At 46.4% G+C, this 17,415-nt stretch overlaps 1 protein-coding gene across 1 annotated transcript in view; it reads right to left on the reverse strand.

The window, feature by feature from the left end:
- GPAT4 (glycerol-3-phosphate acyltransferase 4) overlaps nucleotides 1-17,415 on the reverse strand; it is a 289,147-nt gene that overhangs the window by 133,671 nt on the left and 138,061 nt on the right. The window contains exon 4 of the mRNA XM_078666242.1: nucleotides 9,342-9,639. Coding sequence (XP_078522368.1) covers nucleotides 9,342-9,639 — 298 coding nt within the window. The remainder of the gene's footprint in view (nucleotides 1-9,341; nucleotides 9,640-17,415) is intronic.

Consider the following 17,415-nt stretch of genomic DNA (forward strand, 5'->3'; position numbering starts at 1 on the left):
TCTCTATCTATCTATCGCCCTCACTCTCTATCTATCTATCGCCCTCACTCTCTATCTATCTATCGCCCTCACTCTCTATCTATCTGTCGCCCTCACTCTCTATCTATCTGTCGCCCTCACTCTCTATCCATCTATCACCCTCACTCTATCCATCTATCGCCCTCACTCTATCCATCTATCGCCCTCACTCTCTATCCATCTATCGCCCTCACTCTCTATCCATCTATCGCCCTCACTCTCTATCCATCTATCGCCCTCACTCTCTATCCATCTATCGCCCTCACTCTCTATCCATCTATCGCCCTCACTCTCTATCCATCTATCGCCCTCACTCTCTATCGCCCTCACTCGCTATCTATCGCCCTCAATCTCTAGCTATCTATCGCCCTCAATCTCTAGCTATCTATCGCCCTCACTCTCTATCTATCGCCCTCACTCTCTATCTGTCTGTCGCCCTCACTTTATCTATCTATCTATCGCCCTCTATCTATCTATCTATCACCCTCACTCTATCCATCTATCACCCTCACTCTATCCATCTATCGCCCTCACTCTCTATCTATCTATCGCCCTTACTCTCTATCTATCTATCGCCCTCACTCTCTATCTATCTATCGCCCTCACTCTCTATCTATCTATCGCCCTCACTCTCTATCTGTCTGTCGCCCTCACTCTATCTATCTATCTATCGCCCTCTATCTATCCATCTATCACCCTCACTCTATCCATCTATCACCCTCACTCTATCCATCTATCACCCTCACTCTATCCATCTATCGCCCTCACTCTCTATCCATCTATCGCCCTCACTCTCTATCCATCTATCGCCCTCACTCTCTATCCATCTATCGCCCTCACTCTCTATCCATCTATCGCCCTCACTCTCTATCCATCTATCGCCCTCACTCTCTATCCATCTATCGCCCTCACTCTCTATCCATCTATCGCCCTCACTCTCTATCCATCTATCGCCCTCACTCTCTATCCATCTATCGCCCTCACTCTCTATCCATCTATCGCCCTCACTCTCTATCCATCTGTCGCCCTCACTCTCTATCTATCTGTCGCCCTCACTCTATCTATCTATCTGTCGCCCTCACTCTCTATCCATCTATCGCCCTCACTCTCTATCCATCTATCGCCCTCACTCTCTATCCATCTATCGCCCTCACTCTCTATCCATCTATCGCCCTCACTCTCTATCCATCTATCGCCCTCACTCTCTATCCATCTATCGCCCTCACTCTCTATCCATCTATCGCCCTCACTCTCTATCCATCTATCGCCCTCACTCTCTATCCATCTATCGCCCTCACTCTATCTCCCTCACTCTATCTATCTCCCTCACTCTATCTATCGCCCTCACTCTATCTATCGCCCTCACTCTATCTATCGCCCTCACTCTATCTATCGCCCTCACTCTATCTATCGCCCTCACTCTATCTATCGCCCTCACTCTATCTATCGCCCTCACTCTCTATCTATCGCCCTCACTCTCTATCTATCGCCCTCACTCTCTATCTATCGCCCTCACTCTCTATCTATCGCCCTCACTCTCTATCGCCCTCACTCTCTATCGCCCTTACTCTCTATCTATCTATCTATCTATTGCCCTCACTCTATCTATCGCCCTCACTCTCTATCTATCTATCGCCCTCACTCGCTATCTATCGCCCTCACTCTCTATCCATCTATCGCCCTCACTCTCTCTATCTATCTGTCGCCCTCACTCTATCTATCTATCTGTCGCCCTCACTCTATCTATCGCCCTCACTCTCTATCGCCCTTACTCTCCATCTATCTATCGCCCTCACTCTCTATCTATCTATCGCCCTCACTCTCTATCTATCTATCGCCCTCACTCTCTATCTATCTATCGCCCTCACTCTCTATCTATCTGTCTCCCTCACTCTCTATCTATCTGTCGCCCTCACTCTCTATCCATCTATCACCCTCACTCTATCCATCTATCGCCCTCACTCTATCCATCTATCGCCCTCACTCTCTATCCATCTATCGCCCTCACTCTCTATCCATCTATCGCCCTCACTCTCTATCCATCTATCGCCCTCACTCTCTATCCATCTATCGCCCTCACTCTCTATCCATCTATCGCCCTCACTCTCTATCGCCCTCACTCGCTATCTATCGCCCTCAATCTCTAGCTATCTATCGCCCTCAATCTCTAGCTATCTATCGCCCTCACTCTCTATCTATCTATCGCCCTCACTCTCTATCTGTCTGTCGCCCTCACTTTATCTATCTATCTATCGCCCTCTATCTATCTATCTATCACCCTCACTCTATCCATCTATCACCCTCACTCTATCCATCTATCGCCCTCACTCTCTATCTATCTATCGCCCTTACTCTCTATCTATCTATCGCCCTCACTCTCTATCTATCTATCGCCCTCACTCTCTATCTATCTATCGCCCTCACTCTCTATCTGTCTGTCGCCCTCACTCTATCTATCTATCTATCGCCCTCTATCTATCCATCTATCACCCTCACTCTATCCATCTATCACCCTCACTCTATCCATCTATCACCCTCACTCTATCCATCTATCGCCCTCACTCTCTATCCATCTATCGCCCTCACTCTCTATCCATCTATCGCCCTCACTCTCTATCCATCTATCGCCCTCACTCTCTATCCATCTATCGCCCTCACTCTCTATCCATCTATCGCCCTCACTCTCTATCCATCTATCGCCCTCACTCTCTATCCATCTATCGCCCTCACTCTCTATCCATCTATCGCCCTCACTCTCTATCCATCTATCGCCCTCACTCTCTATCCATCTATCGCCCTCACTCTCTATCCATCTGTCGCCCTCACTCTCTATCTATCTGTCGCCCTCACTCTATCTATCTATCTGTCGCCCTCACTCTCTATCCATCTATCGCCCTCACTCTCTATCCATCTATCGCCCTCACTCTCTATCCATCTATCGCCCTCACTCTCTATCCATCTATCGCCCTCACTCTCTATCCATCTATCGCCCTCACTCTCTATCCATCTATCGCCCTCACTCTCTATCCATCTATCGCCCTCACTCTATCTCCCTCACTCTATCGCCCTCACTCTATCTATCGCCCTCACTCTATCTATCGCCCTCACTCTATCTATCGCCCTCACTCTATCTATCGCCCTCACTCTATCTATCGCCCTCACTCTATCTATCGCCCTCACTCTATCTATCGCCCTCACTCTATCTATCGCCCTCACTCTCTATCGCCCTCACTCTCTATCGCCCTTACTCTCTATCTATCTATCTATCTATCGCCCTCACTCTCTATCTATCGCCCTCACTCTCTATCGCCCTCACTCTCTATCTATCGCCCTCACTCTCTATCTATCTATCGCCCTCACTCTCTATCTATCTATCGCCCTCACTCTCTATCTATCTATCGCCCTCACACTCTATCTATCTGTCGCCCTCACTCTCTATCTATCTGTCGCCCTCACTCTCTATCTATCTGTCGCCCTCACTCTCTATCTATCTGTCGCCCTCACTCTCTATCTATCTGTCGCCCTCACTCTCTATCTATCTGTCGCCCTCACTCTCTATCTATCTGTCGCCCTCACTCTATCTATCTATCTATCGCCCTCACTCTCTATCTATCGCCCTCACTCTATCTATCTGTCGCCCTCACTCTATCTATCTATCTATCGCCCTCACTCTATCTATCGCTCTCACTCTCTATCTAGCTATCGCCCTCACTCTATCTATCGCCCTCACTCTCTATCTATCTATCGCCCTCACTCTCTATCTATCTATCGCCCTCACTCTCTATCTATCTATCGCCCTCACTCTCTATCTATCTATCGCCCTCACTCTCTATCTATCTATCGCCCTCACTCTCTATCTATCTATCTGTCGCCCTCACTCTCTATCTATCTGTCGCCCTCACTCTCTATCTATCTGTCGCCCTCACTCTCTATCTATCTGTCGCCCTCACTCTCTATCTATCTGTCGCCCTCACTCTCTATCTATCTGTCGCCCTCACTCTCTATCTATCTGTCGCCCTCACTCTCTATCTATCTGTCGCCCTCACTCTCTATCTATCGCCCTCACTCTATCTATCTATCTGTCGCCCTCACTCTATCTATCTATCTATCGCCCTCACTCTATCTATCGCTCTCACTCTCTATCTATCTATCGCTCTCACTCTCTATCTATCTATCGCTCTCACTCTCTATCTATCTATCGCCCTCACTCTCTATCTATCTATCGCCCTCACTCTATCTATCGCCCTCACTCTATCGCCCTCACTCTATCGCCCTCACTCTATCTATCGCCCTCACTCTCTATCTATCGCCCTCACTCTCTATCTATCGCCCTCACTCTCTATCTATCGCCCTCACTCTATCGATCGCCCTCACTCTATCGATCGCCCTCACTCTATCGATCGCCCTCACTCTCTATCTAGCTATCGCCCTCACTCGCTATCTATCGCCCTCAATCTCTAGCTATCTATCGCCCTCACTCTCTCTATCTATCTGTCGCCCTCACTCTATCTATCTATCTGTCGCCCTCACTCTATCTATCGCCCTCACTCTCTATCGCCCTTACTCTCCATCTATCTATCGCCCTCACTCTCTATCTATCTATCGCCCTCACTCTCTATCTATCTATCGCCCTCACTCTCTATCTATCTATCGCCCTCACTCTTTATCTATCTGTCGCCCTCACTCTCTATCTATCTGTCGCCCTCACTCTATCTATCTATCTATCGCCCTCACTCTATCTATCTATCTATCGCCCTCACTCTCTATCTATCGCCCTCACTCTATCTATCTGTCGCCCTCACTCTATCTATCTATCTATCGCCCTCACTCTATCTATCGCTCTCACTCTCTATCTAGCTATCGCCCTCACTCTATCTATCTGTCGCCCTCACTCTATCTATCTCCCTCACTCTATCTATCGCCCTCACTCTATCGCCCTCACTCTATCTATCGCCCTCACTCTATCTATCGCCCTCACTCTCTATCTATCGCCCTCACTCTCTATCTATCGCCCTCACTCTCTATCTATCGCCCTCACTCTATCTATCTATCTGTCGCCCTCACTCTATCTATCGCCCTCACTCTATCTATCGCCCTCACTCTATCTATCGCCCTCACTCTATCTATCGCCCTCACTCTATCTATCGCCCTCACTCTATCTATCGCCCTCACTCTATCTATCGCCCTCACTCTATCGATCGCCCTCACTCTATCGATCGCCCTCACTCTATCGATCGCCCTCACTCTATCGATCGCCCTCACTCTATCGATCGCCCTCACTCTATCGATCGCCCTCACTCTATCGATCGCCCTCACTCTATCGATCGCCCTCACTCTATCGATCGCCCTCACTCTATCGATCGCCCTCACTCTATCGATCGCCCTCACTCTATCGATCGCCCTCACTCTATCGATCGCCCTCACTCTATCGATCGCCCTCACTCTATCGATCGCCCTCACTCTATCGATCGCCCTCACTCTATCGATCGCCCTCACTCTATCGATCGCCCTCACTCTATCGATCGCCCTCACTCTATCGATCGCCCTCACTCTATCGATCGCCCTCACTCTATCGATCGCCCTCACTCTATCTATCGCCCTCACTCTATCTATCGCCCTCACTCTATCTATCGCCCTCACTCTATCTATCGCCCTCACTCTATCTATCGCACTCACTCTATCTATCGCACTCACTCTATCTATCGCACTCACTCTATCTATCGCACTCACTCTATCTATCGCACTCACTCTATCTATCGCACTCACTCTATCTATCGCACTCATTCTATCTATCGCACTCACTCTATCTATCGCACTCACTCTATCGCATGACCACAGCATCACTCAGCACCACCACAGCATCACTCAGGAGCACCACAACATCACTATGCGCTACCACAGCATCACTGAACGCCACAGCATCACTCGTCGCCACCACAACATCACACAGCGGCACCACAGCATCAATCTGTGCAACCATTCAACAACAACTGGTTCAAATATGTTCTCTCAATGTTTCAAGCTTTATTACAAATGTCACAAAAAGATGTTAATATTTCACTTCTGTTCTTGGATTTTCGTCACAATAAAATACACTGATCATAATCTTCACAAAAGTTATTTACAAAAGTTTAAGCTATTGCCATTATAAATTACAATAACTTTTATTTAAGTATTAGTTATTAAAAAAATTCAAATCCATTGTTATTTGTAATATCAATACATCTAAGTCACGTAAATACAGCACATATTGCATTACACATGCTATAGGTGTCACATTTGCAAAAGTTATGACTATTGCCATTGTAAATGACAAAGCTACTAATTTTGCTATTTTCAAAACCAACACATAACTGAAAAATGTGTCATTTACAGTACCAATAGCTCAAACTTTCCTAATGCAAGAACTATTGCATTGCAAATGCTGGTTATAAAATGGGCGCCAAAAGTGATGACCATGAGTAGTGAAAGGAAGATATTGACCACTCTGACACCCTTTTAAAATTACAGGATTCTTCCCCAGTTTTAATTTTTCCAATCGGGTACTTCAAGGAAAGTTTCCTTTGTATCGGATACTTGTTGTGCAGACAACCGTGTTGTAAGGGAGATTCTTTTCATACAGTCTTTTGTCCTGATGAAGGTGGCGTTGCCACTGAAACGCGCGTAGACCGACCAACCTTGTCCCCGTGGAGTGGCTCTGAAGAGACAATTGTGACATCTAGGATTGTCCGTAACATCTACGAATACAGTTTTCTGTATAATAATAGGAGACCTCACAGAAGGCTGAATCTCTATTGATATGTACTTACAGTTAGTGAGATTGAGTGTGTATGCTGAGTATGAAAGAATGTTTTTCAGGTTGCTGCTAGAATAATGTTCTTAGTGTAATTAGTTGTGAGGAATCATGACTCATGTTATAAATAATGTACATTGATTTGTATTTAGGTGTGTTTAGAGTTTTTGCATATTTATTATGTGTATCTATTTAAAAAAAGAAAATAATTGTTTTTGATAATAACAAGGAAAAAATTATATAAAAACAAAAATAAAACTTAAAAATATTACTAATTGTCCTTCTTTGATATTGGGAGAGGTTACAATTCACGGATGGGCTATAAGTATATAGAAGCTTTCGTAGGTCTAAATAAAGCAATATAGGTCAGACAAGAGGTTTCCGTTGATACTTTTAAAACCAGAGATAGACAGCCAGGTATGCCTCCTTAGGAGGACCCTAGCATTGATAACTCTGGCTGAGGTCTCAGCAGTGTCTGAACATCTGATGAAGAGTAGGAAATTCATTTCCCTTCCTATACTAACTCTTGTCCCCTTTTCTTATGCTCTTGGAGATATTGGAGTAGTTCCTCCATTTCATCCCGGTGTGCTCTATAATACCTGGCTAATGGGCCTTGTTTATGTGCAATCTGCCAAAGATTGGCAGATTGTGCCGCAACTCGTTTGCCCGAGGCATTTATGAGCTATGACTCTTTGTCTGAAGGTGATGCTTCTGCTGTAGTTTAGGAATTTTTTTTTTGGAGCTTTTGACGCAACTAAGGTGTCTGGTGGAAGTTGACCTCTAATAAAAACTGGATCAGATGGTGCAGTTGTATACTTTTTATCCACCCTAGGGTTAATGATGCACGCTCTTTTAGGGTCTTTAAGAACATCTTCTGCATGGCACATCAGACCAATTAACATTGGTAGGGACTGAGATGTTTAATGCGTGGCCCCTAATGTCTTGAATAAAAAAATCTTCATCCAAGGATTCATTATGCAATATGATCCCATAATACTGTGCTGCCCTAGTTATAAGCTCCTGATATGAGGAAGAATCATTAAGGGGTGAGGGTTTATCTGGATATAGGTCTGGGTCTGTGTCCACAGGAGGGTCTCTATTGTAAACCTGCCAGGGGTCTGGTGGTGGTGCTCCATAATTGTCATCACCCCCCACATCGGCATCTGGGTCTGTATGTGGAGAATCCTACGGTGTTATGTTTAAAGGATTGTGTGGCGAATTAAGTGCCGAAAGTACATGTGATGGAGCTGTAGGATGAGGTGGAGAAAAAAGAGGAACAGGGTGTAATTGAATGGTAGCTATGTCCTTTTCCTTCCTTTTTAAAGGTATTACATTATGAATATCCTATTGGGAATATGTTTTATTCTTAGCAGAAATTTTTGAAGCAGATTCTGTGAAAATTAGGCCTGTCTCTGAGTATATATGGATCCTTTTCAGTTTGGGATTGAGTTTTTTTTAGCATTGTCTCTAAAATGGATTTCGGAAGTGTTGCAGGCACCAATTTTTGTTTTTGTCCCAAACATTGTTTCACTTTTGGGAACCGGTGCGCCGGAAGCCGAAGAGGGCGTATCTCGGCTAGGTCCGGAGCCAAAAGGCTATGTATGTGCTTTCGGTGCAGAGTGGGGCAGCCGAAGCCAAATCTCAGTGCCAACAATGGCCAGATGGCAGTGGTGGCCTGTAAGACCTTTGTTTTAAGTGAACTGAAGGTTGCTGTGTGCGGCGGTGAGGGCTTTGGGTACTCATGACACCTTGACCAGGCGAAAGATCCTGTGACCCCAGATCAATCTCTAGGTCGGAGTCATAATCATGAACCAAAAAGGTCCCTTCTTCGATAGATGAACCTTCAAAATCTTCCTCTCCTTGTTCGATATCTTGTTGTCTGAAGATATCAGGCATGTGTTAGATGTTCTGCCTCTGCATTTTTCTGCGTCTAGCTCGACAGTCCTGCAAGGCTTTTTAGATCGAAACGACCAACAGGCTTCACAACCTTCTTCCTTGTGCTCGGAGGACAAGCACAGGTTGCAGACTTTGTGCAGGTCGGAATGCGGATACTTGGAATGGCACCAAGGGCAGAGCTGAACCGGAACCCGTTTCATCAGCAGGTAAGCATGGATGAAGATGGTCATAAGTATAAACTAGCTCGAACGGGCTAGGCCCAAAGGTTGCGGTTGGAGTTTTCCGACCCAATAAAGGAAAGTCTTCTGAATTTCGACATGTGAGATTACACACCGAAAGGATCCAGAAAATGGTCTCGAACCCGAGTACTATAATACACGTCCAAACCAGATGATGGAAAGAAAATCTAACAATGAAGTTGATGCCTTGCAAACTATTACCAAAAGTAGGAGTCACCTTACCTTCTGACTCAAAAGACTTTTTCGAAGAAAAACAAATTGCAAACGTCTGGACTCAACACTGGATCGAAGGAGTATGCAAAGTACTTCATCTACAGCCACATATGCCTTGAACATGTATGTTACCTGTCAAAACCACCCCAAGAAGCAAAAGCGCCCCCTCTCCTACTACTCACCGCAGAGGCAGCAGGAAGCCATAGCGGATCAGCACCCCAAGCCCCCAAAGCACAGTGAGACGCATGCTGATGTGCTGGAAGTTACAGTTGGTTCTGCTGAGCAAGTTCCAGGTTTCCAGCTCCTCTGCAGAGAAACGCTTGGTCACCTCATCGTCCATGATGGTCTCCATTCCCTTCCGGCAGAAGTAGAAGATATCGGACAGTTCAAACTCTGGTACATCCAAGGATTTATTGCTTCCACTGCGCCGGATTTCTTTGATCTCATCTTCCAGTGAAGTGAGCTCCTTAGCGATAATTCCTGTTCAGGCAAAGAACCATATTTTAGGCAAGTGAACTTACATTACACTTACATTAACCCTCACAAGACAATTTTCCCAGTGCAGAAACACACAATATCCATCAGAAGCAGGGCCACATGCCCACCACACACATACACACAGCCAACATCTATGCGCACACCAACGTATGTACTGGGAGGAGTGTGTTGGAATGAAAAGAAAAAAGCATTGGCAAAGTCAATAGGCCTTTGCTACGCAAGAGCTATTGGCTTTACCAATATGCTCTGGCCATGTTATGCACCAGAAGGGCTGCTGTTCAGCATGGCTAAAAGTTAGTGGGTTAAAAGGAGAGTGTAAAGTCGTTAAGTGGAATGTTATGGAATCAAGTGGAGTTGTGGTGTAGAGTGTTGTAGAGTGGAAGGGCACAGAGTCGAGAGGAGTAGAGTGGACTGGCATTGAGTGTTGTGGAGTGGTGTCGAGCAGGGTGGAGTGGCATAGTGGTTGTTGAGTGGAATGTTGTAGAATCGAGTGGCGTGAAGAGGAATTGCATAGAGTGTCACCGTGGAATGGCATACAGTGTTAGAGGGAAGTGACACAGAGTGGACTGGAGTGGCACAGAGTGAGTTACGTAGAGCGTAGTAGAATGCAGTAGATCTATAGAGGGGAACAGAGTGGAGAACAGTGTTCTAAAGTGGCACTGTGTGGTGCAGAGCTTAATGGAGCAGAGAGTCAGAGTGGAGTATCAGAGTGAAGTGTATAAGAATGGAGTGTCACAGAGTGGCCAAGAGTTAAGTGGCAGAAAGTACAGTGGTGCAGAGTAGACCAGCACAGAGTGTATCGGCGTAGAGTGCATGGGTTTTGAGTAAAACGGTGTAGTGACGTAGCAGGTCTTAAAGTGCAGTGGTATAGAGTAGATTGTTTCTGAGTACAGTGAAATGCCGTAGAGAGGAGTGGTGCAGGGTAGTTTGCAGAGGTGTAGAGTGGCGTAGAGTTAAATGGTGTACAGTGCAATGATACAGAATAGATTACAGAGGCATGGAGTGATGCAGAGTTCAGTGGCACAGACCAGAGTGAAGTGGTGTGGTGCAGAGTAAAATTGAGTGCCACAGAGTGCAAGTGCAGTGACGTAGAGTGCAATGGTGTAGAGTGGTGCAGCATGCAGTGACAGAGTTCAGTGGTGCAGAGTAAAGTGGCATTGAGTTCAGTGGCAGAGTGTGCAGTCTTGTAGAGTAGAGTGGTGCAGAGAGAAGTGGCCTAGAATACAGTGGTGCAGAATAGACTTGAGTGACAGAGTGCAGTGATGTAGAGTGCAATGGTGTAGAGTGGCGTAGAATACAGATGCACAGTGTTAGTATAGTGGGGTAGGGTGCAGAGTAATTGGTGTAGAGTGTGGTGGCGTAGAGAGCATTGGTTTAGAGTAAAGTGATGTTGCGTCCAATGGCGTAGAGTGCAGTGGTTTATAGAACAGTGGCGTAGAGTGGTGCAGCACAGAGTGCAATGGCACAGAGTGGTGTGGCATAGAGTAGATTGTTTCACAGTCGAGTGAAGCGGCGTGGTGCAGGGTCAAGTACAGTGGTGCAGGGTAGAGTGCAGTGGCACAGAGTAGATTGTTTCAGAGAGGACTGAAGTGGCGTGGAGTGATGCAGGGTTGAATGCAGTGGCATAGAGTAGTGCACAGTAGAGTGACATACAGTGTAGTGGCGCAGAGTGAAATATAGCGGCGTAGTGTAGATTTCAGAGCAGAGTGAAGTGCTGTAGAGTGGAGTTGTGCAGAGTAGCGTGCAGTGGCATAGAGTGCAATGGTGTAGAGTGTAGGGGCACTGATTTAAGTGTTGCAGAGTAGAATCGCATACAATAGAGTGGCGTAGAGTGGTGCAGAGTATAGTGGCTTAGACTGGAGTGGTGTAGAGGGCAGTGGTGCAGAGGATAGTGGTACAGAGTAGAGTGAAGTAGTGAAGAGTGGAGTGGTGCACAGTAGATTAGCGTGGCATAGTGTGTAGTGGCATAGAGTGCATTGGAGCAGAGGGCAGTAAAGTAACAAGAGTAGAGTGGTGCAGAGTAGAGTGCAGGGGTGCAGCGTAGAGTGCAGTGGCGTAGAGTGCAGTGTTGTGGAATGCAGTGGTGTAAAGTGTTGCAGAGTAGAGCATAGCGGCGTACAGTACAGTGGTGCAGAGTAGATTGGCGTAGAGTTTATTGGTTCTGAGTAAAGTGGTGTAGAGCGCAGAGGCTTAGAATAGAGTGACATGGAGTGGAGCGGCACAGGGTAGACTGCAGAGAGTGGAGTGGTGTAGAGTAGAATGGTAGAGTAGATAGTTTCAGAGTAGTGTCTTAGAGTGGATTACCGTAGAGTGCAGTGGGTTAGAATAGAGCAATGCAGAGAAGAGTGGCTTAGAGCGTAGTGGTGTACAGTGCTTTGTTTATGAGAAAAGTGATGTAGAATGCACGAGTTAGAATGGAGTGGTACAGAGTAGGGTGTAGTGGCGCATAGAGTGCATTGGCGTAGAGTAGAGAGGTGCCCAGTAGAGTGCAGTGGAGTGGCATAGAGTTCAGTGACAGAGTGCAGTCTTGCAGAGCAGACTGTTGTAGAGTGCAGTGGTGTATAGTAGAGTGGCACAGAGAGCAGGGCCATAGTGTACAGTGGTGTAGAGTAGAATAGAGTGGCTTAGAGTGCGGTGTTTTAGAGTACGATGGCAGTGGTGCAAAGTGTTGCAGAGTGGAGTATAGTAGCATAGACTGCAGTGTTGCAGAGTAAACTGGCATAGAGTGCATTAGTTTTGAGTAAAGTGGTGTAAAGTGCATTGGCGTAGAGTGCAGTGTTGGAGAGTAGATTGGTGTAGAGTGCAGTGGTGCATAGTAGAGTAGTGTGAGGTGGAGGGCACTGGATAAGCTAGAGTGCTACAGAGCACAGAGGCGTAGAGTGAAGCAGCATAGACTGAAGCAGAGTAGTGTGCAGTGACGAAATGTGGAATGGGGTTGAGTAGAGTGGTGTAGTGTGGACTGGTGCAAAGTGTGCACAATGTGGTAACGCACTGCCATTAAAGACAACATATCTTCAATTGAAATGACCATTACATTACATTTGCACAGACATTCAGTTTTATTGATAAAAGTATACAGCACACAAACGATAAGGTGTTGAAATGTCATCTCCTAGTGTACTGATTTGCTTTGATCGTAATAAAATGGTTGTTTCAACAACAATTTTAAATTGCCCAAAAATGTGCTTCATTTGTGCTTTGCTAATTACGACATATGATATTTAAGCAGAGTTTATTTGTGGACATTTAAATATTGTTGTGTGCTAGGAAAAAAAAATAACATTTAACCGCCTTCCTCACCTACTCCCGGGAGTTTGTCACATAAAGCCTCTCACTTTGAAGTCAGAGAAAGAAAAGTATAAACCAAGCTCCTTGAAAGAGCCTTACATTTGACCCTTGTCTTTGAATAAACAGTAAAAGTGACAAGATAAGAACAAGCTTTAAAGGCCCATTTACAGAAATCGAACACTGGTAAAAGAATACAGTAAATAGGGTTTGGTTAACAGAAGGGACGAACACCAGCTTGACAGCCTAAAATAAATAGAGCCAGCAAATAATAACCAATCAAATCTATTTCTCTACTTAACAGCTGACCAGTAATTAAGACATTCATTCTACACACTCCTGAAAGATTATGTAAATATGAATGTCGGCACCAGGAACTTATTTGTGAGCATCAACGAAACATGAATTAACCCCTTCCACGCTGGGCTAATTCCCCCGCGGTGCGGGGGGAGGGTCAGCGCGCGGCGCCGCGGTACACATGACAAGTCCAGCTCGTCATGCTGCACATTGGAGCTGTGCTCATAACGAGCTGGACTCATCATGACTCCACCCACTCCAATAGAACGCCCGCACATGCGGGGAATTAGCCGCACATGGGCGGCCCGCGGCAGTTATGACGAGCTCAGCTCGTCATGAGCACAGCTCCACTGTGCCTCATGATGAGCTGAGCTCGTCATGAGCATGGGAGGGGTTAAACTCAGCCTTACACTCAGACTCTATGATGCACTGAATCCAATAGTAGTCCTGAGACGCAGCCTTAAGAGATGGGTTGCCAAGAGAATTTGTTAGACAATCTGAAGATGCTACGTAAGTGGAAATGAATCCAACTTAAACAGTAACATGCAAAGGAATATTAATACGATTTAGTTGTCAATGTAGTAAATATTTAGCCCCTTTCAATACCATATGCCATTATACATTGGGGCAAACTGAGCGCTGGCATGTGAGGCAGACTGCGCCCACCCTCTTTTTGGCTGTCACTAGGTGTCCCTTGGGACCTCTTTTGGCCAAATATGGTACTGCACCCTCCAACACGGCTAGGCAAAGGATATGGAGCAGTGGTGAGAGCTGCCGACTGGTAAGCAGTGGATCCGTGTTCGAGTCTGCTGTATGCTCAACATCCTGTGATAATGGGTCGATTGTTTCATTTCCCCAAGCCCATGGCTAGGTGCACTATATAAATAAAAGCGTTATTGTAAAATAACAAGAATTAGTTGCAGTGATCTCGGGTCGGCCAAGCAGTCATGCAGGGTGATGGGGTAGACAGCAAAGGGATATTAAACAAGGGCACTCGTAAATTATGCGTAAAGTAAACAAAAAAAAATGCAAAACAGCTGTGGCCTCGGTGGGGTGAGGGAGAGGCACGGGGAATTTAAGGGACATGAAGCAACCAAAGCAGTGTTATGGGAGGGGTGAGAGGGAGGCACGGGAGATAAAGCAACAGCAAGCAAATGATGCGACTGAAGTTTCATTGCACTAGTAAATAGAAAAGGTAAACAAGCAAAGAGGTGGGCCACCTAAAAAAGAGTTCTCTCTAAGTATAAATAACCTGAACAGTAAGAACACTTGTTAGAGGGCCAGTCCTCATGAAAGGATACAAAATTCCAAAAGGAGGGACTACTAAGTGTATCCACAGATGAAAAGCCAGCATTTCTAAAGGACAGCAACCAATGAAAAAGATGGGCGTTTTTTCCTGCCCATATCCTAGATACAGCATATTTCGAAGAGACAGTGCAAGCCCTGCCTAAGCAAGGCCTAAAAACAACATTTCACAGCAATGAAACAGAAGTATTTGAAAACATTGGGAATGTGTCAGATATAGATATGGGGACAGATCGTAATATTGATTATGGTCAGTTCTTTTATGTTTCAAGGACTTTGTCTTGCCTGCTAGGATCCTCTACATACACCTGCTAAAGCAACAAATATGCCTCTAGATTCTTGAGGGGAATACAATTTGAATACAGACTGCTTTCATCCAACAATAAACCACTGCCCTGAAGAAAGCCTACTGTGCAGAATCCCCATCAACATTAGGCTAACATTTGTTGGTGTTGGACAAGTTACTTAAGTTCGGTAACGCCTTATCTAGTAGAGACCTGATCTAGTCGCAGATTCCTTACCTTTAAACTTCCAGGAGTCAGGCTGGACCCGGAAGATTGTTGATAGCAGTACCCCTGTGCGCCGATAGGTGGCGTTGGTCGACTCCACGTGACATCGTAGGCGTCTGGTTCGTCCTCATTGTGATGTCCGCTTAGTCTATATAGGCGCCACACCGGCACGCTGACGTCAGTACTTTATGCCAGAAGCTTGGAGCCATGAAGTGACTGGCTGTGGTGTGTCAAAAAATAACTAGGGCCCTTAAAAGGAACCTAAACCAATCCGCAATGTGGGCAGCATGGGTGGGTTGGTAAGGAACCTGTGGTTAGATCAAGTCTCTACCAGATAAGGCGTTACTAAAGGTAAGAAACTTGTCCATCTGATATAGACATCTAGCCGCAGATTCCTTACCTTTGAAGAGATACCTAAGCAATGTCATCCCTGGAGGAGGGACTGCGGAAAAGTTTAAAGCAAGAAATCCTGCAAGATAGAGCGACCAGTGAGGGCCTCTCTGTGAACCTGACAATCCAATCAATAGTGTCTGAGAATGTATGCAGAGATGCCCACGTGGTCGCTTGGTGGATGTCAGTAACTGGAACACCACGCGGAAGAGCCATGGTGGCTGCCTTTGCCCTGGTTGAATTGTCCCCCAGGCCTTCAGGAGACTGTTTCTTCACCAAGGTGTAACATATTTTAATGCAGAGGATGACTCAGCGTGAAATGGTCCTCTTCTGAACTGCTCACCCCTTCTTTGCTCCAGTGTACCCTATGAAGAGTTGGTCGTCCACCTGGAACTCTTCAGTGAAATCAAGGTAAAACGGTAACGCTCTTTTTGGGTCAGACGGTGGACACGCTCCTCTTCCTTGGAAGAATGCAGAGGTGCATAGAAGGTAGGCAGAGTAACAGATTGAGCCAGATGGAAAGGTGTTACAACCTTAGGTAGAAAAGATGCCCTAGTGCAGAGTACTACTTTGTCCGGAAAGCAGTCCGGTAGGGAGGCTGAGATGACAGTGCCTTCGATTTGCTCACCCTTCTGGCAGAAGTTATTGCCACTAAAAAGGCGGTTTTGATAGTGAGCAGCTAAAGGGGGCAATTGTGCAGAGGTTCAAACTGTGCACACATCAAAAAGGTAAGGACCAAATTAAGGTCCCATTGGGGCATAATAAAAGGAGAAGGGGTGAACAAATAGGTAAGCCCCTTCAAAAATCTCTGTACGGAGGAGATTTAAAAAGTGAATACCGATCTGGTAGCTGAAGGAAAGCAGACCGGGCAAAAAGGAAGCCCTTCAGAGTGCCCAAAGCAGAGCGCTGCTGGACCAAGGAGAGAATGAAAAGAAGAACATCTGATAGAAGAGCAGACAAAGGATCAACAGATCCGTTCTGTACAGTATTTACAAAAATGTTGCCATAGGCAGGCAAATACTGTCTTTGTGGAGGGACTCCTGGCTGCCAGGATAACCTCACAACTTCGGCAGGAAGGTCATAAGCGTTCAACTGTTGCCGCTCAATCTCCACTCAAGGAGGTGGAGAGTGGACAGGATCGGGTGGAAGACCCTCTCCTGCTGCTGCAACAGAAGATTCTCCCCAAGAGGCAGCCTGACCGGAGGATCGATGTCATTTGCAGAAGCTCGGGATACCATACTCTGTGCCCAGTCTGAAGCCACAAGGATTACTTTGTCCCGGTCGCTCCCGAACTTCTTGAGCACTCTGGGCAGGAATGGTATTGGCGGAAAGGTGTACAGGAGGCCTGTGCTCCAGTCGAAATGAAAAGCGTTGCTGAGTGGCAGCCACCTTGGAAACTCCAACGTGCAATACTGTTGATTTTGCGCGTGCTCTTCGGAGGTGAATAGATCTAACCAAGGCTTTTCCCACTGTTGAAAGAGACCTTGGATCACCTCCGGATGGGGATGCCACTTGTGATCGGCAAGGCAGCAGCTGCTGAGTTCATCCGCTCTGGCTTTCAGAGAACCGGCCAGATGTTGAACCATTAGGGAACTGCCCTGCTGTTCCAGCTAAGTCCAGAGATGCAGTGCCTCTTGACAGAGGGTCCATGACCCCACTCTGCCCTGCTTGTTGGTTGAAGTAACACATGGTGGTCGTGTTGTCCATGAACACCTGACTAGCCTTTTTTTAAGGGATGGTAAAAAGGCTTTCAGTGCCAACCGGATCGCCCACAACTCTAACAGGTTGATATGGAACCTCGCTTCTCCCAGGGATGAGTCCTCTGATCTCCAGCTCTCCCAGATGGCCACCCCATCCCAGAAGGGACGCATCGGTCACTACTGTGACATCTGGGTGGGGAAGAGAGGGGTCTGCCTCTGACCCTATCACGGTTTGGCAGCCACCAGCGCAGGTCGTTTGCAGTTCCCTCCGA

The sequence above is a fragment of the Lissotriton helveticus genome, chromosome 11 (genome assembly GCF_964261635.1).
Source record: "Lissotriton helveticus chromosome 11, aLisHel1.1, whole genome shotgun sequence".
NCBI classification, from domain to species: domain Eukaryota; kingdom Metazoa; phylum Chordata; class Amphibia; order Caudata; family Salamandridae; genus Lissotriton; species Lissotriton helveticus.